The sequence below is a fragment of the Chelonia mydas genome, chromosome 9, assembly GCF_015237465.2.
Source record: "Chelonia mydas isolate rCheMyd1 chromosome 9, rCheMyd1.pri.v2, whole genome shotgun sequence".
Taxonomy (NCBI): domain Eukaryota; kingdom Metazoa; phylum Chordata; order Testudines; family Cheloniidae; genus Chelonia; species Chelonia mydas.
The window spans coordinates 27245063-27265909 of NC_057855.1; the positions used below are offsets into that span (position 1 = coordinate 27245063).

The 20847-nt window shown below is 45.5% G+C and overlaps 1 protein-coding gene and 1 long non-coding RNA gene across 4 annotated transcripts in view; one reads left to right on the forward strand and one right to left on the reverse strand.

Moving 5' to 3' along the window:
• Positions 1–106: 106 nt before the first annotated feature.
• LOC122461656 lies at positions 107–20214 on the reverse strand. Its single transcript, XR_006283738.1, has 4 exons — positions 20065–20214; positions 2663–2725; positions 1190–1322; positions 107–277 (listed from the first exon to the last, which is right to left on the reverse strand). It is a non-coding gene; the product is annotated as an uncharacterized LOC122461656 (long non-coding RNA).
• Positions 17517–20847, forward strand: part of ERICH6 (glutamate rich 6) — a 43703-nt gene continuing 40372 nt past the window's right edge. The window contains exons 1-2 of one of the 3 annotated variants that reach the window (XM_043522371.1): positions 17517–17803; positions 20178–20232. In XM_043522371.1, coding sequence (XP_043378306.1) covers positions 17713–17803; positions 20178–20232 — 146 coding nt within the window. In that variant the 5' untranslated portion in view covers positions 17517–17712. The remainder of the gene's footprint in view (positions 17804–20177; positions 20233–20847) is intronic. The other 2 variants (XM_043522370.1, XM_007057376.3) reach the window with 2 other exon arrangements.

A 20847-nucleotide genomic window follows, 5' to 3' on the forward strand; every position in this document is an offset into this window, starting at 1 on the left:
TAATTGTGTGAATTTATGGTGGCAGCTGTTGTTTTCAAAGTTGTTTTACTCTCTGTACATGTAAATTTTCTCTTGTGCTACTGTGAATTGAGACCACATTCTCACTCTTAGTGTCATTTACATCAACTTTTAATCTGAATCAAATCAGAGGAAAGGATACCACATTATGGCCTGATTCTGTAAGCTCTCCACATGCAGAACTTCCATAGACATCAGTGAGAGTTCCACATGTAGAAGGTTTGCAGGATTGGGACGACAGTTTTATTATCCAGTTAGGCTATATAGAGAAAAAAACAGAAAATAAGCAGATTTAGGTCTTTACACATGCTGCTTCTTCCTCCAGAAAGGGTCTGAGATCTAGCACATCACCTTCTTAGAGAATAGTAGAAATCTGACTTCCCTTTAATAGAGTAGCAGTGTCTGTGACCGTATGGGACAATATGCTATGTGCTCCAAAATGGAAGAAGAATCTGATATTCCAGGCAAAATGTTTCCTTCCTTTCTATGATCTAGTTCATATGGGGAGGGGGGCTTCTGTATAACTTCTTGAGAATGCAAGCTAGTACTCCCAAATAATCCACCAGAACCAACAGTAGGATTTGTATTAGTTTGTTTTGTGGTTGAGGGTTTGTGAGATCATGGAAGGAACTCCCTGGAATATTATCTAATGACACACTATAGTTCAGGGTCCTATTGGTGGATCTCACACTAGCATAACTCCAATGACTTCAACTCATGACTCCAATAACTCCATAACTCCAGTGACTTCATTGAACTGATTTACACTGCTGTCGCAAGATCAGACTTAGGCTCTGGGTCTTCAGAAGGTAGGTAATGCCTAGGCTCTGCGGAGGACCAGTTAACCAAGAATTCTCAAAAACAATTCACATTCCAATAGCCTAGCAATGCTTACAATGAAAAATGGCACGTTTTCCAAATTTTGCTGCAGAAGGCCCTTAGTTTAAGCATGACAGAATCACAACAATAATTAAAACAGAACTAAAATGTAAAGTGAAAACGAAGTCCTGGTTTGTAACAGTATTCATGAATCCAGATTAAATTTCCCTAACACTGTTTGTAAATCACACTGCACAATTCATGGTAGATGATTTAACACCTTTGTTGGAGAAATGAAGGTTCACTGGAATTAAGTGTATTTTATGAAGACTTGGTATACCAATTTACTCACATAGTTAAGACCTGAGACATCATTTAGTTCTTGTTAAATTAGTTGTGGGGGAGGTCCTTTCACTCTGAATTTTACGGTGCCTGGTTTTGGTGTTTTGCTGTATCTATTGCTTTGAATACAGAATACGTAACCCCTGCTGCCAAGAAGTTAGAAGTGTAATCCATTTAGACAATAAACTCAGATAGCTGATACTTGATCCAAAAACCAGATTAACTTCTTAAGGAAGCAAACCTGAAACATATTCTTGGAGACCGTTTTACCAGTGTGACTCTCTGATGGCTATAGCTCAGGGTTACAAAAAGAACACGCTAGCCATGCAGTAGTGCGTCAAGGAAAAAGAGAGTAGCACAGGTGCAAGGTCATGTCCTGTTTTGGAGTATATTAGATAACCCCACGGAAGCCAAGTGAACTTTTTATTAAAGAAGTGACCAATAAGAAGAGAAGCTATGGCGTATGGAATTGGAAACAAGTCCTAGAACCACATCTTCGGACGTCTCTGATCATACTTCTTGTCTGTCCAGCATTTTGACAACTGACAGAGAAATACTTTACAGACCAACAAAACTGATCATACTTGCTGCTCCGCTATGGCATATTCTTAAAGAGTTAGTTAATTCCAGCCGCAGAAAACATTGCTGGTAACAGAGTATTTATCTGCTTATGAAGCTTTCTTTTTTTTTTTTTAGTTTAACCCTTATCCTGCTGGCAACTCCCCCTGAAATGGAATTATTTCCATTTTAAAAACAAAATGAGTTGAAAAGACTTGTAGGGATTGGCTTCCCACTACAAACGTGTAGAGGCTAAAGCAGTAAACAGGGAGCCAGAATTCTATGGTCCATTCTCGGCTGTGCCATGGTCATGCTGTGTGCACGTAGGCAAGTCATTTAGTCTCCCTGTGCCTCAGTTTCCCCATCTTTAAATAGGAATAATGCTTGCATCTTTTTGTTATGGGGCTTAAGTAGTGTTTGTAAAGCAATTGATAATCATATGAAAGGTGCTGCCTAAAAACAAATAATATCTAACTTTTATAAATTGATATTTAAACCAGGGGTGGCCAACCTGAGCCTGAGAAGGAGCAGCGCCTCCCACCCACCAGCAGCCCCACCAGTCAGCACCTCCCCCTCTCTCCCCGCACCTCCCAATCAGCTATTTTGTGGCATGTGGGAGACTCTGGGGGTGGGGGAGAAGGAGAAGGCGGGCTCAGAGGAGGGGGTAGAAAGGGGTGGAGTGGGGGCAGGGTTTGTGGTAGAGCCAGGGGTTGAGCAGTGAGCACCCCCCGGCACATTGGAAACTTGGCATCTGTAGCTCCAGCCCGGAGTCGGTGCCTATACAAGGAGCCGCATATTAGCTTCTGAAGAGCCGCATGTGCTCCGGAGCCACAGGTTGGCCACCCCTGATTTAAGCAGTCTTAAATTTTTAAGAAACTTACATTTCAAAACCATATAATTTTAAAAGTAGTTTTCATTCACTTACTTGCCAGGTTCTGAATTCAGGTTCTTTGGTATCTCCTGTCAGAGCTGATCCTATCGCAGTCACCTAAAACAATAGATAAAGAGATGTTAGACTTCTGTAATCAGTCAGATCCACACTGTCATGAATTCATCTCTTAGAGCAGGGGTGGGCAAACTTTTTGGCCCGAGGGCCACACTGGGGTGCGAAACTGTATGGAGGGCCAGGTAGGGAAGGCTGTGGTTCCCCAAATAGCCTGGCCCCCGCCCCCTATCCGACCCCTCCAACTTCCTGCCCCTTAACTGCCCCCCTCAGAATCCCCAACCCATCCAACCCCCCCTGCTCCTTGTCCCCTGACTACCCCCTCCCGGGATCCCCTGCCCCCTGGGATCCCACCCCCTATCTAATCCCCCGCTCCCTGTCCCCTGACTGCCCCCCCCCAGAACCTCTGCCCTATCCAACCGCCCCCTGTTCCCCATCCCCTGACCGCCCCCCCCCCCCCCCGCACCAAACCTCCACCCCATCCAACCGCCCTCTGTCCACTGACTGCCCCCTGGGACTCCCTGCCCCATATCCAACCCCCCGGTCCCCTTACCATGCCGCTCAGAGCAGCATATCTGGCTGCTGCGCTGCCCAGCCAGAGCCAGACATGCTGCCACTCTGCCCTGCATGAGCACGCAGCCCCGCAGCCCAGAGAGCTGCCCTCACAGCGGCTTGGCTGCAGGGGAACAGCGGAGGAGGAGCTCAGGGGCTGGGCAGGACGGTCCCACGGGCCGTAGTTTGCCCACCTCTGTCTTAGAGGGTGAATAACAGTTAAATTCATGTAAAACTTTTCATATGGTGTTTTTATTTGTAACAAGTCAACATATATAATGTGTCTAATATTTAGCATGTATATGGGCTTTTCTTCCCTTCATTGTTAGCTTGAGCTATAAATCAAGTTTTGTAGCAACCCATTTCCCATCCACACACACATTCTAGTTCAAGAGATTTAAGATCCAGCTAGCTGGCCTGTGGAAGAGGGGAGATTGAAACTCAAGTGCTGCTGACACTAGATAGTAATCTAATGGGGATGGAACAGCTGCTAACCCAGTCACTCTGTGTAGGCCAAGTGTTGTTTTGCAGTACAATCACTCACTCCAGTGAGGCTGGTTCAAGTGGAGTAAGTCGAGCTAATTGACGACTGTTGCAGTGAACCTCATCATACTGTACAAACCTCTAATCCTCAACTCTTCTCTGTGTTGTATTCTGTTAGTGAAGAGTTCACGAATAGTTTTTTTTTAAAGCATTGCAGCTGGTCTTCTAAGTGTATTTTCAGCTTGGTTGATGGCCATTTTTACCAAATCCAGGAGACTCTGATTATTTTGTGAGGAAATGCATGTTACATTTATATTGAAGCTGAACATGAAATTTGGCATCATTAGCAGACTGCATATTGATAATACAGTAGTGAATTTAGGACATTGCAGTGATTCAATAATTATTATCAAATTGATCAAAATTATGACCCCAAAGCCATGAAGGCATCCCTAATGAGGCTCAATAAAAAGTAATTGCTGGTGATTGTTACTACCTCACTACTGTAACCATTGCTTCCAAGGAAGGAGCTCTAAATGAGCAGTGGTTTTCTAGGCTGTGACTCTCTGGGGAAAATCTCTTGCAGGTTTGATTCTATTTTACCTTTAAGGTTATCTTAATGCCAATAAGATATCAAAGTAAACTCTGCATTAGTGACTTTATTTATGGAACTTTGGGCTCCCTAATGGGGTAAGTGTTACTTTTGCATGTACACATCAGAAATGTACCTCCCCTCTCCTAGCACAAACTCCCCTTGTAATCCATAATTCCCTCCCATAAATGTGTGCCATTTCCAGATTGCTAGCACAGCTGCCATGCTCCCACCAATTTTCCTCATATTCCTCCATACTACCTCATCCCTCCCTCCCAATCAGGTCTCCCCTACCCTATATCTCAGTTCCTTCATCTTGAATCAATAAAATAGTCTTAATCCCAATTATAATTACCAATGTGTACCCCAGAACCTGTAATTTCTACATCTACCAAATTTACAACATACATAGATACCCATTCACATAAATTTTCCTAAACATTACAGGAAAACCACTGGCAACTGCTGTTTGCAGTCTGACACTACACGTCGCTGTACAGAACACAGTAACGTCTAACCAATACATATGGTCAGAGTTAAGACTGCAGGTCTGTTTATGATGAGGGTGGGCTGTGGTTGCAAGGGAGGTGTGGTGGAGGTTTAGAAAGAGAACAAATGAATGGAGTGCAGATGGAATTTTAAATGATGTAACTGCTTGGACATCATACCTAATGTAAAAAGCAAAGAACTAACAACCTTAACTCTAAATAAGCACAATTTTGTGTATGGGTGTTGGTTTAAACTTACACCACTTAGCACTCTCCAATTGAAGCAATATTTAGGGTATGTCTACACTATGAAATTAGGTCGATTTTATAGAAGTAAATTTTTAGAAAGTGGTTTTATACAGTCGATTGCGTATGACCACACTAAGCGCATTAAGTCGGCAAAGTGCGTCCTCATTACCGTGGCTAGCATCGACTTACAGAGCGGTGCACTGTGGGTAGCTATCCCACAGTTCCCGCAGTTGCCGCTGCCCGTTGGAATTCTGGGTTAAGCTTCCAATGCCTGATGGGGCAAAAACATTGTTGCGGGTGGTTTTGGGTACATGTCGTCAGGTGCCCCTCCCTCCCTCCCTCCGTGAAAGCAATGGCAGACAATCGTTTCATGCCTTTTTTCCTGGGTTACCCATGCAGACACCATACCATGGCAAGCATGGAGCCAGCTCAGCTCACCGTCACCCTATGTCTCCTGGGTGCTGCTGGCAGACGTGGTACTGCATTGCTACACAGCAGCAGCTCCTTGCCTTCACGGCAGATGGTGTAGTAGGACTGATAGCCATCGTACATCTCCTGGGTGCTCCTGGCAGACCTCAGTGAGGTTGATCGGGGCGCCTGGTCAGACATGGCTATTCTCCTCTTAGAGCACTGAATGGGAGCCAGAGACTCCAGGTCATTCTCTTTAAGTTTCATCTCATGGAAATTCAGTCCTGCCTGGAATATCATGTGAGCTGGAGGCTTCTGCCTCAGGCTGCTCTCCCAGCCGGCAGCACCATGCAGTCGCATCTACCCCAGCCTACCCCTTGCTCCCATGGCTCATGAAGCCTGGACAGTAGTAAAGAGCAGTTCAACTATAGGCTGAGCAAGTGCAGAATGGTGGTAGAATGTGTCTTTGGACATTTAAAAGCTCGCTGGTGCTGTTTGCTGACTAGGTCAGACCTCAGCGCAACCAACATTCTCATTGTTATTGCTGCTTGATGTGTGCGCCATAATATCTGTGAGAGTAAGGGGGAGACGTTTATGGTGGGGTGGGAGGTTGAGGCAAATCACCTGGCATCCGATTTTGAGCAGCCAGACACCAGCAGCCAGGGCTATTAGAAGAGCACAAACCCACCCCCTTTGTTGATTTTAATTCCCTGTAAGCCAACACCCTCCCCCCTTCGAAATAAAGCAACTATTGTTTTGAAACAATGCATTCTTTCTTTATTCATTTTTTAAAAATGAGATAACAGACAAGGTAGCCCAGGTGGGGTGGGGGAAGTGGGAAAGAAAAGGCCACATTTCTTACTGTAGCCACACTAAAAATCAAACTGTTTTAATGGCAGCCTTCTGTTGCTTGGGCCATCCTCTGGAGTGGAGTGGCTGGGTGCCCGGAGCCTCCTCCCACCCCCCACGTTCTTGGGCATCTGGGTGAGGAGGCTATGGAACATGGGGAGGAGGGTAGGCAGTGGATGCAGCCGGGGGTCTGTGCTCTTGTTGGCTTTCCTGCAGCTCCAACAGATGCTTCATCATGTCCGTTTGCTCCCCCATTAGCCTCAGCATCACATCCTGCCTCCGCTCTTTGTGCTCACTTCTTTCCTGGCCTCTGCCACTGAATGCCTCCATGCATTAAGCTGTGCCCTATCAGTGCTGGAGGACTGCATGAGCTCAGAAAACATGTAATTGCGAGTGCATTTTTTTCGCCTTCTAATCTGCGATAACCTCAGGGACAGAGATGATAGGGGGAGCGTAGAAACATTCTACGCTCTACGATTCTGGGGGGACTGCATGGTCACCTGTGCTGCTGAGTGCTGCTGAGCTCGCCACGCTGACGAAACAGGAAATGAAATTCAAAAGTTCCCAGGGCTTTTCCTGTGTACCTGGCGAGTGCATCGGAGTTCAAAGTGCTGTCCAGAGCAGTCACAATGGAGCACTCTGGGATAGCTCCTGGAGGCCAATACCGTTGATTTGCGTCCACGCTACCCCAAATTCGACCCAGCAAGGTCGATTTTAGCACTACTCCCCTCGTCGGGGAGGAGTACAGAAGTTGATTTTAAGAGCCCTTTAGGTCAACGGAAGGGGGTTGGTTGTGTGGACGCAGTCATTTTTAATTCGACCTAACGCAGCTAAATTCAACCTAACCCCGTAGTGTAGACCAGGCCTTAGATGTCACTTAGGGCCTGCCTACTTTGGGGACATTTTCTAAGTGGTTTAAAACTAGTTCTAGATACATTTGGATAAAAAAAAAGAGATTGCTCAAAGAATACTAGACCTACATTCCACCTAACCCTGCCTCTTTTCCCCTCCTTATTCATGTATGCCTATTTTATTACTATTACCCCCACCCTAACATGTCTGTGTAGTGTTGTCTTACAACTTGTCAAAGCTGCTAGACCAAACTTTTGTAATTCTATTAGCAACCCTGTGAAGCATGTGGTATTTGGAAACATAGACAAGCTGTAGGTTATTTACAGTTTTGTGTTTTTTCATTGTCTCTTTCGTTATGACAAATCAATAAAAAAAATTAAATAAAAAAACCCACTTGATTCAACTACCCAGATCTCAAAGCTGGTTCAAATTGTTGTGTAGAGCTTTTTATACTGAATTGGCTTTGAGACCACTAGGTTCAGTAAAAACGTGATGCTGCCTTAAACCGCCCCACCCCTAAAACGGGGTCTACATTTAAAAGATTTTCAGAACCTCACGGGAATTGGATGTCCAAATCTCCTATTGAAATTAATGGGAAGTGGGCATCCTAGGGGGCTTCAAAAAAATCTCAGCCTATGCCCCTAACTAGTTTTTAAATTGGTTTAGCTGAGCTAATTGCAAGTCAGGCCCTCAAGGGAAGACTGAATTTCTTTGTCTTGGTTACTCAGAGTCCAACCATTAAATGGTGCTGGGTTGTGGGGGACAAGGGGTTGAGATTTGTTTTAAGGTTTTTTGGCCTCTCAGAAGAAAATCCTTTTTTATTTAGTAGGCACCCCTTCCCCTGCCCCATATTTCTAATTGTTATTTGTTGTTTGTGTTACAATAGTATCAAGAGCCTTTAGCCAGGATCAAGGGCCCTCACTGTACTAAGTGCAGCAAACAAAGTGCAGAACCTGCCTCAAGCCACTTACATAAGCGAAAGGAATAGGGATCCAATTTATCTCTGACGGTGCACCAGCATCGCATATATGGTCTGTGAAGCTGTGCATAGGCCTGAAACTAGCTTTTAGGGATATCAGTTGTTTTTGCTGTATTTACAAAAGTGGGCTTTATGGGCCCGAATTACTAGACAGGATCTTTGATCACTATACTTATTTTAATTAAGTCAAGAATTTTTTTAGTTTTGATGGTCTGGATTGTATGAATTTTCTTCACTTGTCTTCCACTGTGGCTCTGGGGAAAGGCTTTATGCAGAGTTACTTTTCACAGCACTTCAGTCTCCTGGTGCCTCCCATCAAATCATACTCACTGCCAACTCTGTACTCACAATCCAAATTCAGACCTCACATGAGGGGAGGGAATGCGGGAGGGGAAATGACTGAGAAATGCCTGCTTACACCAACCCTTCCAGAATATGACAAGTGAGTCCTTAGCAAGTCATTTATCTGATTTGATAAGCAGTGTGATTTTAAAACAGGAAAATGTGGATACACTTACATAATCTGACAACACTGCTCATGCTCTTAACACTGTTCCGAATTTTTCACACGATACAAATAGCAGAGATTGAATAGCAACTGTGCACTGCCACTAATGATTCCAAAGCAGCTGCTGCTGTCAGCCATTTCCCCCTCTTTTAATGTATTATTTTACTCCTGTGTGCCTGTTCTTGGGTAGTCTCTTTGTAGTTGCTTAAGCATCATTGCCCAGGTACAAACACCCATTTCCTAAATCACCTAGGGTTGTTTCAAGTCCCCTTTAAAAGGTGAGACAGGTACCAAGAATAGCTACTCAACATTCCAGAAGCTACCTCATTCACAGTCACACAGAATGTCCAAGCAAGTGTTCCTTCTGGATTGCACCTGTCCTACTTAGTCAGTTCCCAGGATGGTGTTTCTACATCTCTGTGGGGACTCTTACACTGAGGTGCCAATGGACATACATTACCTTTTGATCATATCATGGAAGTTGCTCCTTTAATGACAACTGAGTGCAACCTACTGCTTGGGCAAGGAATTTTGCAACTTCCTCAGTAATGACACATGTGGACTGGAATTTAAACTATCTGAGCAGATGAGGAAAACAGCCAGGCCTACAGATGGGTTCCGAACACTTTCCTCAGTACAAGTTGTGAACCCAGGGTTATTAAAAGTGTCTGTTCTTGGAGTGGTTCTCCCTTACTAATATTTGGTTTCCCACTTGTGATTTTTCGGAAGCAAAATCTGTGATAAGATAGGTTATGAACTGCCCCCTCCAAACATATTCTCTGGAATGCTGTAGGAGACTGAACACTTCATTCCTCAGTGTTTATTTGGAAAAGCCTGGGGTGGTGGTCAGGGCAAAACTAAGGCAATCCAGAAGGGTCTTTCACACCAAGAAATGCTCCCATGGCTCCACCCCGACTTGGAATGCCCACAACCTCCCAGAAAGGCAGAGAGAGCATGATGGGGCCTCCTCTCTCCTTTGGAGAAAGGGGGTAACAGGAGAGCAGCTTCCAAATACCCCAGCACCTATCGTGTAAGTATCTGCATGGGTAGGCTGTCCTGCTGCACAAAGTCCTAGGCTGGGGTGCTGTTGGTGGGACCTCCTGCTGCAGTGGGTCATGGAGTTAACATCCCAGAGGATGGCCCTGTTCATATCTCTCTGTGCTGTTGTTTCATGCTATCTAGAACCATGCATCAGTTACATTTGGGTCACCTTCTCAAGCTTTTCTTCACAACCCATGAGGGCTCGAGGGCTTACTCATTTTTCAAAATGAAAGCTAAGATTCTCATGTGATCATCTGATTCCTGGAGCTGGCGCCCTACACATGGGCCTATAGTTCTGATGTCTTATTCTGACCCTGGTAGTGATGGGGAATTACCGACAGCTTCACTGGGCAAAGGGCTGGTGGTGGTCAGATACATAGTGGCACTGTGCCGAGGGTTAGTAAGCAACAGAGGGAGCCAGAGAAAGTGCGGAAATTGAAGAGCAGGAGAAAGTGTGGCGAACTGGGGCAAGTGGAGGCAGCCGGTTGCCAAGCTTATGAGAAAGCAGCAGGCAGGAAATGAGCAGGGGACTGAGGAGCGTGCTGGCCAAGAGAAAGTACAGCTGACCAAGGGAAGAGAGTCACTTGCAGAAGAGGAGCTGACTGGGGTGGAGTTGCACCCCCTCTGCTGTTACGAGAGTAACAGGAAGGATATTGGAGCACTGCAAACTCAGGGGGACAACAGGTCATTAAATCTAGCCTTCTGATATTCCCTGTAAGGAATTCACCAGCATAAACTCTTCTACTTGTGTCCAGCCAACTCAATCACATACTTGCTGGATTAACTTTGACATCATTTGGTTAGGTTGCCATACTAATAAAGGTAATGAGGTAACCCCAACATAGCACAGCTCCATTGACTGGAGGTAATTGAAGTTGCTCCCTTATGGCAATGAGCTAATGTAGAGGAATACTGTGTGCCGGTGTTTAAATTCTCATTCATTTGTCAGCTAGGGCTGTACAATCATTTTCCAGCAGAAGCTAAATGCTTTTAAATGAAAACTGATTGCATATGGTGCACAGATATGATTAAAGTGTTTGTCATTTAATAAAGCTTGCTACAGAGCAAGCGGAGTGATCACACATGGATTTCAAGGGAAAGCTCTGCCCCAGTAATATTGTGTAATCAATTCCTAGGCCAGGCTTGACTGTGATGGAGAAATGTTAATGAGATATATCCTGGACATTTTTTGCAGTGGCAGCAACAGCCCTTGGTAAACATAGAATCATAGAATATCAGGGTTGGAAGGGACCTCAGGAGGTCATCTAATCCAACCCCCTGCTCAAAGCAGGACCAATCCCCAGCTAAATCATCCCAGCCAGACCTTTGTCAAGCCTGACCTTAAAAACTTCTAAGGAAGGAGATTCCACCACCTCCCTAGGTAACGCATTCCAGTGTTTCACCACCCTCCTCGTGAAAAAGTTTTTCCTAATATCCAACCTAAATCTCCCCCACTGCAACTTGAGACCATTACTCCTTGTTCTGTCATCTGCTACCACTGAGAACAGTCTAGAGCCATCCTCTTTGGAACCCCCTTTCAAGTAGTTGAAAGCAGCTATCAAATCCCCCCTCATTCTTCTCTTCCGCAGACTAAACAATCCCAGTTCCCTCAGCCTCTCCTCATAAGTCAAGTGTTCCAGTCCCCTAATCATTTTTGTTGCCCTCCGCTGGACGTTTTACAATTTTTCCACATCCTTCTTGTAGTGTGGGGCCCAAAACTGGACACAGTACTCCAGATGAGGCCTCACCAATGTCGAATAGCGGGGAATGATCACGTCCCTCAATCTGCTGGCAATGCCCCTACTTATACAGCCCAAAATGCCATTGGCCTTCTTGGCAACAACGGCACACTGTTGACTCATATCCAGCTTCTCGTCCACTGTAACCCCTAGGTCCTTTTCTGCAGAACTGCTGCCTAGCCATTCGGTCCCTAGTCTGTAGCGGTGCATGGGATTCTTCCTTCCTAAGTGCAGGACTCTGCCCTTGTCCTTGTTGAACCTCATCAGATTTCTTTTGGCCCAATCCTCTAATTTGTCTAGGTCCCTCTGTATCCTATCCCTACCCTCCAGCATATCTACCTCTCCTCCCAGTTTAGTGTCATCTGCAAACTTGCTGAGGGTGCAATCCACACCATCCTCCAGATCATTTATGAAGATATTGAACAAAACCGGCCCCAGGACCGACCCTTGGGGCACTCCACTTGATACTGGCTGCCAACTAGACATGTAACCATTGATCACTACCCGTTGAGCCCGACAATCTAGCCAGCTTTCTATCCACCTTATAGTCCATTCATCCAGCCCATACTTCTTTAACTTACTGGCAAGAATACTGTGGGAGACCGTGTCAAAAGCTTTGCTAAAGTCAAGGAACAACACGTCCACTGCTTTCCCTTCATCCACAGAACCTGTTATCTCGTCATAGAAGGCAATTAGATTAGTCAGGCATGACTTGCCCTTGGTGAATCCATGCTGACTGTTCCTGATCACTTTCCTCTCCTCTAAGTGCTTTAGAATCGATTCCTTGAGGACCTGCTCCATGATTTTTCCAGGGACTGAGGTGAGGCTGACTGGCCTGTAGTTCCCAGGATCCTCCTTCTTCCCTTTTTTAAAGATGGGCACTACATGAGCCTTTTTCCAGTCGTCCGGGACCTCCCCCGATCGCCATGAGTTTTCAAAGATAATGGCCAATGGCTCTGCAATCACATCCGCCAACTCCTTTAGCACTCTCGGATGCAGCGCATCTGGTCCCATGGACCTGTGCTCGTCCAGCTTTTCTAAATAGTCCCGAACCACTTCTTTCTCTACAGAGGGCTGGTCACCTCCTCACCATGCTGTGCTGCCCGGTGTAGCAGTCTGGGAGCTGACCTTGTTCGTGAAGACAGAGGCAAAAAAAAGCATTGAGTACATTATCTTTTTCCACATGATAGATAAATATAGATATAGATTTATATACACATGCTGAGTTATGTGGAGGCCCATGAAATTTGCACATAAAACATTTCATAGGATAGATCTACACTAGAAACTTGCCAATATGATAGCGTCAGTTAACGGGGTGTTGCGGGGGTGGGAGGTTGGGGTTTTTATGAAGCTTTTGTTGATATTGTAGATGCAGTTATACCAGCCAAAAAAGGTGCTTTTGCCACTATCACTTATTTTGTTTAGGGAACTGGTATAAGCTATACAATAAAAAAGGACATTTCTGCTGGTAGAAACGATCTATATTAGCTACACCAGCAAATCTTTTCCAGCGTAGAGTAAGCCTTAGTCTCCATAAACTGCAGAGAAACTACTGGAGATGCATTCCAATGGTACTTGCTATCGTTGCCATAGTACATCATAACACCACCACCATTTTTCAGGGTTGCAAGACAATGCAGCCTAGTGCATACAAACAACTTAGGACATAACAAACACATTACCATTGTGACCCACCCATACTACACAGATTGGCAAAAGAGTTCTGAGGTATAACATCCAGTATTGTTTAGTAGGGGGAAGAGGTTACTTCTTTAAAATGACTTAATATAGATTTACACTTTAAACCTCAAAAGGACACCAACCAGACAAACAAAATATCACCTTCCTAATCCAAAAATATGCTAAATTAAAAAAAAAAATTAAAGCTGATCCTGCTAGGATATTTTAAATTAACATTGATATCCATTGTGTGATAAACTCAGACAAATGGCCACGGGGGGGATTGTAGAAAACAGTCCCAGGTGGTTAAAAGGCCCTCCTCCCTATCAAACTGGGGAGGGGTGACTACAGGTCAATCAAGTTCAGCTGAGAGGGAGTTACCTGAGGTCAGTTAGGATCATCTGATTCCAACTAAGGGCTGCCTGTGACCTTTTTAAACCCTCCCCTAGGGGCAAGGGGAAAGGAGTCAAGTTACCAGTAGGTGAGTAGCAAGATAGGATGCTGTATTCCCTTCCATAAGGGAGAAAAACATGCCCAAGACACTGGCTGAGAGAAGGACGGACTGCCCCTGTGCAGCCAAACGGGACTGTTTTTCCCCAAACCCATCTCACCAAGGCTAAAAGCAGCGCAGGCTAGCGAGACTGAGAAGGTGCCTTGCCACAATAGCTAATGTCCATATTTAACCAGATAAGAGACTTAGCTATATGTTAAAAAAGAGGGGTTGGGATAAAAAGATAAGATAACTGAGAAACATGTTATATGTAACATGTATGAATGTTCCTAATAATACTGAAGAGTCCACCGTATGACTGTTATCCATCAGTCTGGAAGAAGACTGTTACGTAATCACACGCACCAACACTCAGAGGCAGTGCCACAGATAAACTGTTTGGTGTCTAAGTGCTCCCTGTACATACAGAGGACTAAGTAAGCAAAATGTACTTATAGATACAATAAACGTAATTTACTTCTCTTTCCAATCTATTCTTTAATATATAAGATTTGTGAGTGTATGCACGTATAAGAGAGAGAGAGACAGAAATTTCAAGAGTTCAAGTTCACACACAGTTAGTCCCAGTTATAGTATGCTTAGTGTGGGATGTGATGGTGCACTCCATATGATGTTATGAAAATGTGCTAATGAGTTTGAATATAATGTCACTGGAATATGCTTCATGCAAAAGGTCTCTTGTAAGGTATCATTACAAAGTTTAAAATCTGAGTGTGGTCATCCTGTTTGTATAAATGTATCATCCTTTTATCTGAAACTAGAAATATGAAATATAACTGAGGTCCTACTGTAATTATGCAAAGTGTGGGTGATTAATGGTGGCTTGGAATCTTGATGGCTCCCCTTAACAAGGACAATTGGTTGTAAATGGCTCTGTTTACTTGTAAGTCTTCCTGTATACGTGTGTGCTGGCAAGTAGGTAATGAAGTCTTACAGTGACATGTGATCATGTCACCTGAACTAAAATCCATCTTTAACCTGGTGCTTTTCCATTTAGGAGGAGGGGTGGGAACCCAGAGAGGAACAAAGAATTCCCACCTTGTGCAAAAGCTATATAAGGGGGTGGAACAGAACAAAGGGGGCTCCAGTCCTGAGAAATCCCCTAGCTACCACCTGAACTGGAACAAGGACTGTACCGGGGAAAGGATTGGGCCCAGACTAGAAAGGAGTCTAGTCTGTCAAAGAAGCTTATTAGAACATCTGAGGGTGAGATTTTATCTGTAATCACTTTCTTACTGTATTAAGCTTAGACTTGCATGTTTTATTTTATTTTGCTTGGTAATTCTCTTTGTTCTGTCTGTCATTACTTGGAACCACTTAAATCCTACTCTTTGTATTTATTAAAATCAATTTTTACTTATTAATTAACCCAGAGTAAGTATTAATAACTCGGGGGGTGGGCAAACAGCTGTGCATATCTCTCTATCAGTGTTATAGAGGGTGACCAATTTATGAGTTTACCCTGCATAAGCTTTATACAGGGTCAAACAGATTTATTTGGGGTTTGGACACCATTGGGAGCTGGGTACCTGCATATTGGAGCAGGAGCACTTCTTAAACTGTTTTCAGTTAAGCCTGCAGCTTGTGGAGCATGTGGTTCAGACTTGGACCTGTGTTTGCAGCAGGCAAGCCTGTCTGGCTCAAACAAGGCTAGGTACTGAAGTCCCAAGCTGGCAGGGAAAAAGGGCTCAGAGGTAGTCTAGGCACATCAGATGGCAGTCCCAAAGGGGTTTTGGTGATCCAACCCATCACATGGGTAGAAACAGAGAATGTTAGCCTTTCTATGAAAGGAGTTCTCTCATGTACTTATAGGGCCCTATCACCATAGTCTCTGTGGTCTCACAGTCTTTAGTGTATTTATCCTCAAATACCCCTGTAAGGGAAATGTTATTAGCCCCATTTTACAGAAGAATTGAGGCACTAAAAGACACTGATTTTTAGAGGCATTTAGGCACTGCTCCAGTCTGCATTGCAATGCCTAACTGACAGAGTGTATGTTTAGACCCCAGGACCAACAGATTCAAACTCATGTTATCGTGCTAAAAACAGGTATGTACAGGTTCAGGCTGAGGCTCTGAAGCCTAGAGATGGGGCTTCAGAGCCCAAGCTCCAGCCTGACTCTCACCATCTACACAGCTATTTTTAGCATGTTAATGCAAAACTGAGTTTGTCGACCCAGGCTCTGAGACTTGCTATCATGGGCTGTGGAGATGTAGCCTTACATGCCTAAATACATTTAAAAATCTGGGTCTAAGTGACTTTTCCAGGGACAAACAAAGTGTATGGCAGAGCGGGGAATTGAACTGGGGTCTCCCATAACCCTGGCTAGTGTTTTAAACATTGGAACATCCTTCCTCTAAGAGTTGTAACTAGAGCTGGTTGAAAACTTGTGAAAATGTTGCCCCTATTTTCCCAATCTAAAAATTTCACAGGAACATTTGAGATAAGTTTCATTATTCAACCAGCTCTAGTTGTAAGACTGTAATGCACTCCCTTTGAGACTGTTTTCCGGCTCCCCTCAATCAGTATGGCATCTCCCCCTCTTTCAGAATTTTCCACCCACCTCGAGACTAATAATTAGGCAGCCTTCTCAGAGACTGCAAGGGAGTGCAAAAGAGCAGTGCAAACTACACTGTTGTCAGAGTAACAGCCGTGTTAGTCTGTATTCGTAAAAAGAAAAGGAGTACTTGTGGCACCATAGAGACTAACCAATATACATCCACTGAAGTGAGCTGTAGCTCACGAAAGCTTATGCTCAAATAAATTGGTTAGTCTCTAAGGTGCCACACGTACTCCTTTTCTTTTTACACTGTTGTCCACACCCAAGGAAGCTTAACAGCATTACCCAACAATGCCAGCCAGAGCAGAGTTCTGTATTACAGCATTCACACACACAATTCAATTGACTTCTGTGGAGTTACACCAAGGATGAATTTAGTCCTAGAGGTTTAACAAAACAGTCTCACAAAGATTATTCAACATCTCCCCCTAGCCACCACCTATAGCGTGACATCCTATTGCAGACTAGAATTCCTGTAGTTTTTTATTTTCAAATTTGACAAACCAAAGCTATTAAGAAGCTGAGTTAGTGTAAACTGAAGTGAAATTATCTCTGCTCAATTTTACCTGCCACATTAGATTGAGTACAGATTACAGTACATTGTGTTGTACTGAACTGTTTTTAAATTCCCACCTGATCTCTTAAAACAACCACCCCCACCTGTATCTCAGGAGGCTAGAATATTGACTATTTAGATTTTTTTCATACCTTTGGAGATTTTCAAAATGAATATTGAAGTCATGGCTCCAACTGCCAGAGAAAACCCTCAAGTAACTTTTCAAACAGCCCCCTCCCCTCCTCCAGAACACTAATCCATACCCCTCCCCAAAATGCTGGGCATACTGCAAAGACCACAAGCTTTATAAATCCGGGCTCTGGTGGACACTTCGAAGCACTTACAAACGTCACATACACTTGTCCAGCACCACTGAGAAGCCGCCCCTTCTAGGGGAAAGGCGAGGGTGGTAAACAGGTGCCAACAGTCCAGAGATCTCTTACAGAAAATGCAAGCGGATCTTTAATGGCCTAAAACCTACTTCATTATTGGTTCTTGTGGCGGAAACACCGGTGGGGCGGGTGCAGCGAGGCAGCTGGTTGCCGCCAAGGGCTGCTGGGTTAGAGACCTGCCACCGCTTCCACAAACGCGAGATCGCCTCGACCCCGCGCCCCTGGGGCAGCAAAGGAGGAGATGCAGCATCCCCCCGCCCCGCGACCAAACACCTCCACTGCCACACCCCAGAATAAGACAGACCCCTGTACACGGTGCAGGTGCGTCCAACCCAGCGGCTGTGCCCGCTAGCTGGCCTGCGGGCACGCGCGGCCGTGGAGCGGCCTGGCCGCTCCGCAGCGGGGAGGGGCGTCTGGACGCCAGGGAGCAGCCGGCCCCTTTAAATCTCGGTGCGGGGCGGGCTCTGAGCGCCCCGCCCCGCGACGCCGTCTCCCTAGCGATTAGAACGCACAGCAGTTGGCGTCACAAGGACCCGGGAAGGGGCTCCCCGCGTGCCAAGGGGCCGCAGCCCCGCGGCCAGCAGCGCACCATGGAGGGAGCGGGCAGTGCGGGGCGGGAGCGCGGTGGGTCCGCCGAGCCGGGGCCCGGAGAACAGCCGGCCTCGCGGGGAGCAGGGACGGGTACGTGGCCCCCGGGGCAGCGGGGTCACGGGGATGGCGCGGCCCAGCGTGACACTCCTCAGCGGGGACTGCCGGCGGGTTGTGTGTCTGGAGGTGGCCGTAGCGGAACTAGGGCGCTGGGCCCTGCGCTGTGCTCTGGGGCAGGGGGTCACAGGCCAACAGGGGCTTCCCAGCAGAAGCAGGTTTTTAAAGGCCTTTAGCTACAGCTGCTCCCCGAGCTACTCTAGATCCAGTAACCTCTGCGCTTGACAACCCTCCTGACGCAGTGTGGAGTCCCTTGTTGGACAGGCAGAGGGGAGATCCGCCTTTCCCATTTTCTAGCTGCATCTCCCCTTTACCAACATCATCTCATTTGTAAGACTGAGCCCGAGCCAGCTTCCCTTTGTTTACACCCCTGTCTCATAAAGAGCCTGGCTCATTCTTTCTGCTGCATCAGCTGGGTCAGCTAGGTGGGGATGGAACAGTGGGTGCCACCAGCACACTGCAGCCAGCCCATATCTCCTCATTAACATTTCCAATGGCCATAGAGACAGTGACATTTACAAAAGACAGGTTTCAGAGGGGTAGCCGTGTTAGTCTGTATCAGCAAAAATTTACAAGAAAAACTCAGAATAGCCTGGCTCACAGAGAGTCCTTTGGCTGGAAGAGCGATTTTCTAAAACTACCCTTTAGGACTTTCCCCAAAGATCCCTACTAGCAACCACAGCAGTGCCAGCAAAACCTCATGGCCACAAGCATCAAGGACTTCGAGATTTTAAGAAAGCACCATGGATATTCAGTCTTTATCCATTGCTAAGACAGCCACGGAAACAAGTGCATGTAGACAGGTATTTGGGCCTGTTACATCAGCTGCCTCCTGAGCACCCTCTTGTGGTCAAGGGTGCTTGTCACACTCTATCTCAATAATTTACAGAAAGACTTTTCTCTGTTCAGTGGCTAGCTTAGAGACTAGTTTTATTGGCATCAAAATAAACACAAATATCTTATGCTGGACACAGCCCCTCCTACCTGAGTATGGTCTCAAACCTCCTCTGGTATCTCAGCATCTTCCCTACGTTAGCAGATCACACCCAGCCCAGCCTAGCTGAAGCAGCTCCCCTAGTTTGAAGGTCTGTCCCTGCAGGTTCTCTATAGCTTGCTCTGGCTTTCTGGCCCAAACTCTTCCCCTTGCTCAAAAGTATCCTGCAGAAGCCTCTAACTCATTGCAACCTCTATCAGAGAGTCCTCACTCCTCTAACTCTTTATAGAGATCAGTTCCTCTGTCACACCCAATCAAGAGACTGTTAATGAGGCATAGGTGGGCTGGAGCAGTTTCCTCTTAAAAGGGCATTCCAGTCTGTGATAGGGTCTAAAGTGTGATAGACTAAGATAATGAAATACGAGAACCGCAGAAAGTACCAGAGTTGCCCTGCCACCTCCTTTTCAATGATCTCCCAAAACAGAAAAACGAGATACGAGTCAATGGTTAGCAAGAGTCTCCTTAAGGACTCCAGGCACTCTGCACTCCTCTCCTTGTAGGAAAATGACAGTCTTAACCAACAAGCTCAGTACTTCCCACAGGCCTTCCACCCAGCCAAGAAGAGCGTACAGGTTGTGACCCAAAGCAAACCCACATCATCTGAAACTCAAGAAGAGAGCACTCGGTATTTGTCCCCTCAAGACATCACTCTGTCGCCACAGAGGCAGACCTCTCGCTCCAGATCCAACCTGTTACCTGCAAAGTAATTTGAAATTTCTTCATAGAGAAGAAAACCCTAACTCTGTAACTGAGTGGGGGCAGCTGAGATTAACAAGATCATCATCTATCCTGACCAGTCCTGCTGTGTGATACTGTTGATGCCCAGGGTGGAGAAAAATAAATGTTTTGCTTTTTGCACCGCAATGGCGGAATGCGTCAAAATAATTTCTGTTCAGACGTGGGGCACAAGACTTCTGCCCCTGATGCTCTAGCCATCGCCTCATTTGTTTTATCACTTACGACATCATCTGGGGTGGGAGCTGGTTGGAAATTTCACTTGTGTTGAAATGTTCTGAGCAGCTCTAGAGTAAAGCATAGTGACTGGAGAGTGAATTGGGAGAAAGCACATGTTGGGGCCATGCCGTTGATAGCTGAAGCCAAAGAGTTATAAGAACCTGGCTTCTTGGCAAAACTTTATCCCTTCGAGTCCTTTACATGGAGTAGCCTTTCTCTCCCCTCCTCCCCTGCTGTGGGGACAATAAAGAGAATGGGAGATGCTGTATACACAGCTTTAATACCCTACCTTAAAATTCTTTACCTTTCCTCTAGTCCAGCTCACATACTGGAGGGTTATGCTTGCATGGTCGGATGCATATCTTGCAGTCCAACTAGGCTGTATATATTTGCATTCAACAGATGCCAAGGAAAATAGAAAAGAAACTTCATCTTCATCCTATGAGGGGCGAAGCAGGTAAGCAAATGGAAATATAACTTTGATTTGCTTTATTCTGGGCTGAGCAGTGTTATGCAGTTGCCATACGTGGTCTTAGAGCTAGCAATACAATATTCAGCACAATATTCTACTTGGGAATCTTCTTTGCTTTCACTGGCTTCCCTCATGCCCCACCCGTCCTTACTTATATCACCTTAGAAACATTGGGTGTTTATGCAGCTCTCCAGTAGGTCATCTAGTCCATCATTCCTTGCATCATGGCAATATTGAGGTTTTTCCCCAAAACCATCCTTGATAGGAAAATGTCTAGCATCTAATGTAGCCAAGATGATTTTGTAATCTAGGTTGCACCTACCAAATGACCTGTATAACTTTCTTAGCATAGCACTTTACATCTGTTATGACTTGTTCTTTCCTCATTGATTGTCTCCTTATCTTTAGTTACTGTCCTCCTCCTCCAGTTCCCCACTCCCAGATTGAATAAACCTAGCTGTATCCATTTTTTCTAGGTTAGCCTTATTTCAGTCTTTGTGCTTATTCAGTCCTTGAGCCTCTGCTGAGACGATCAGCAGAGGTGCCAGTGAAGGAGGAGGGACTGTATGAATATGTCTACTAGGAACAAGACAGAGTACA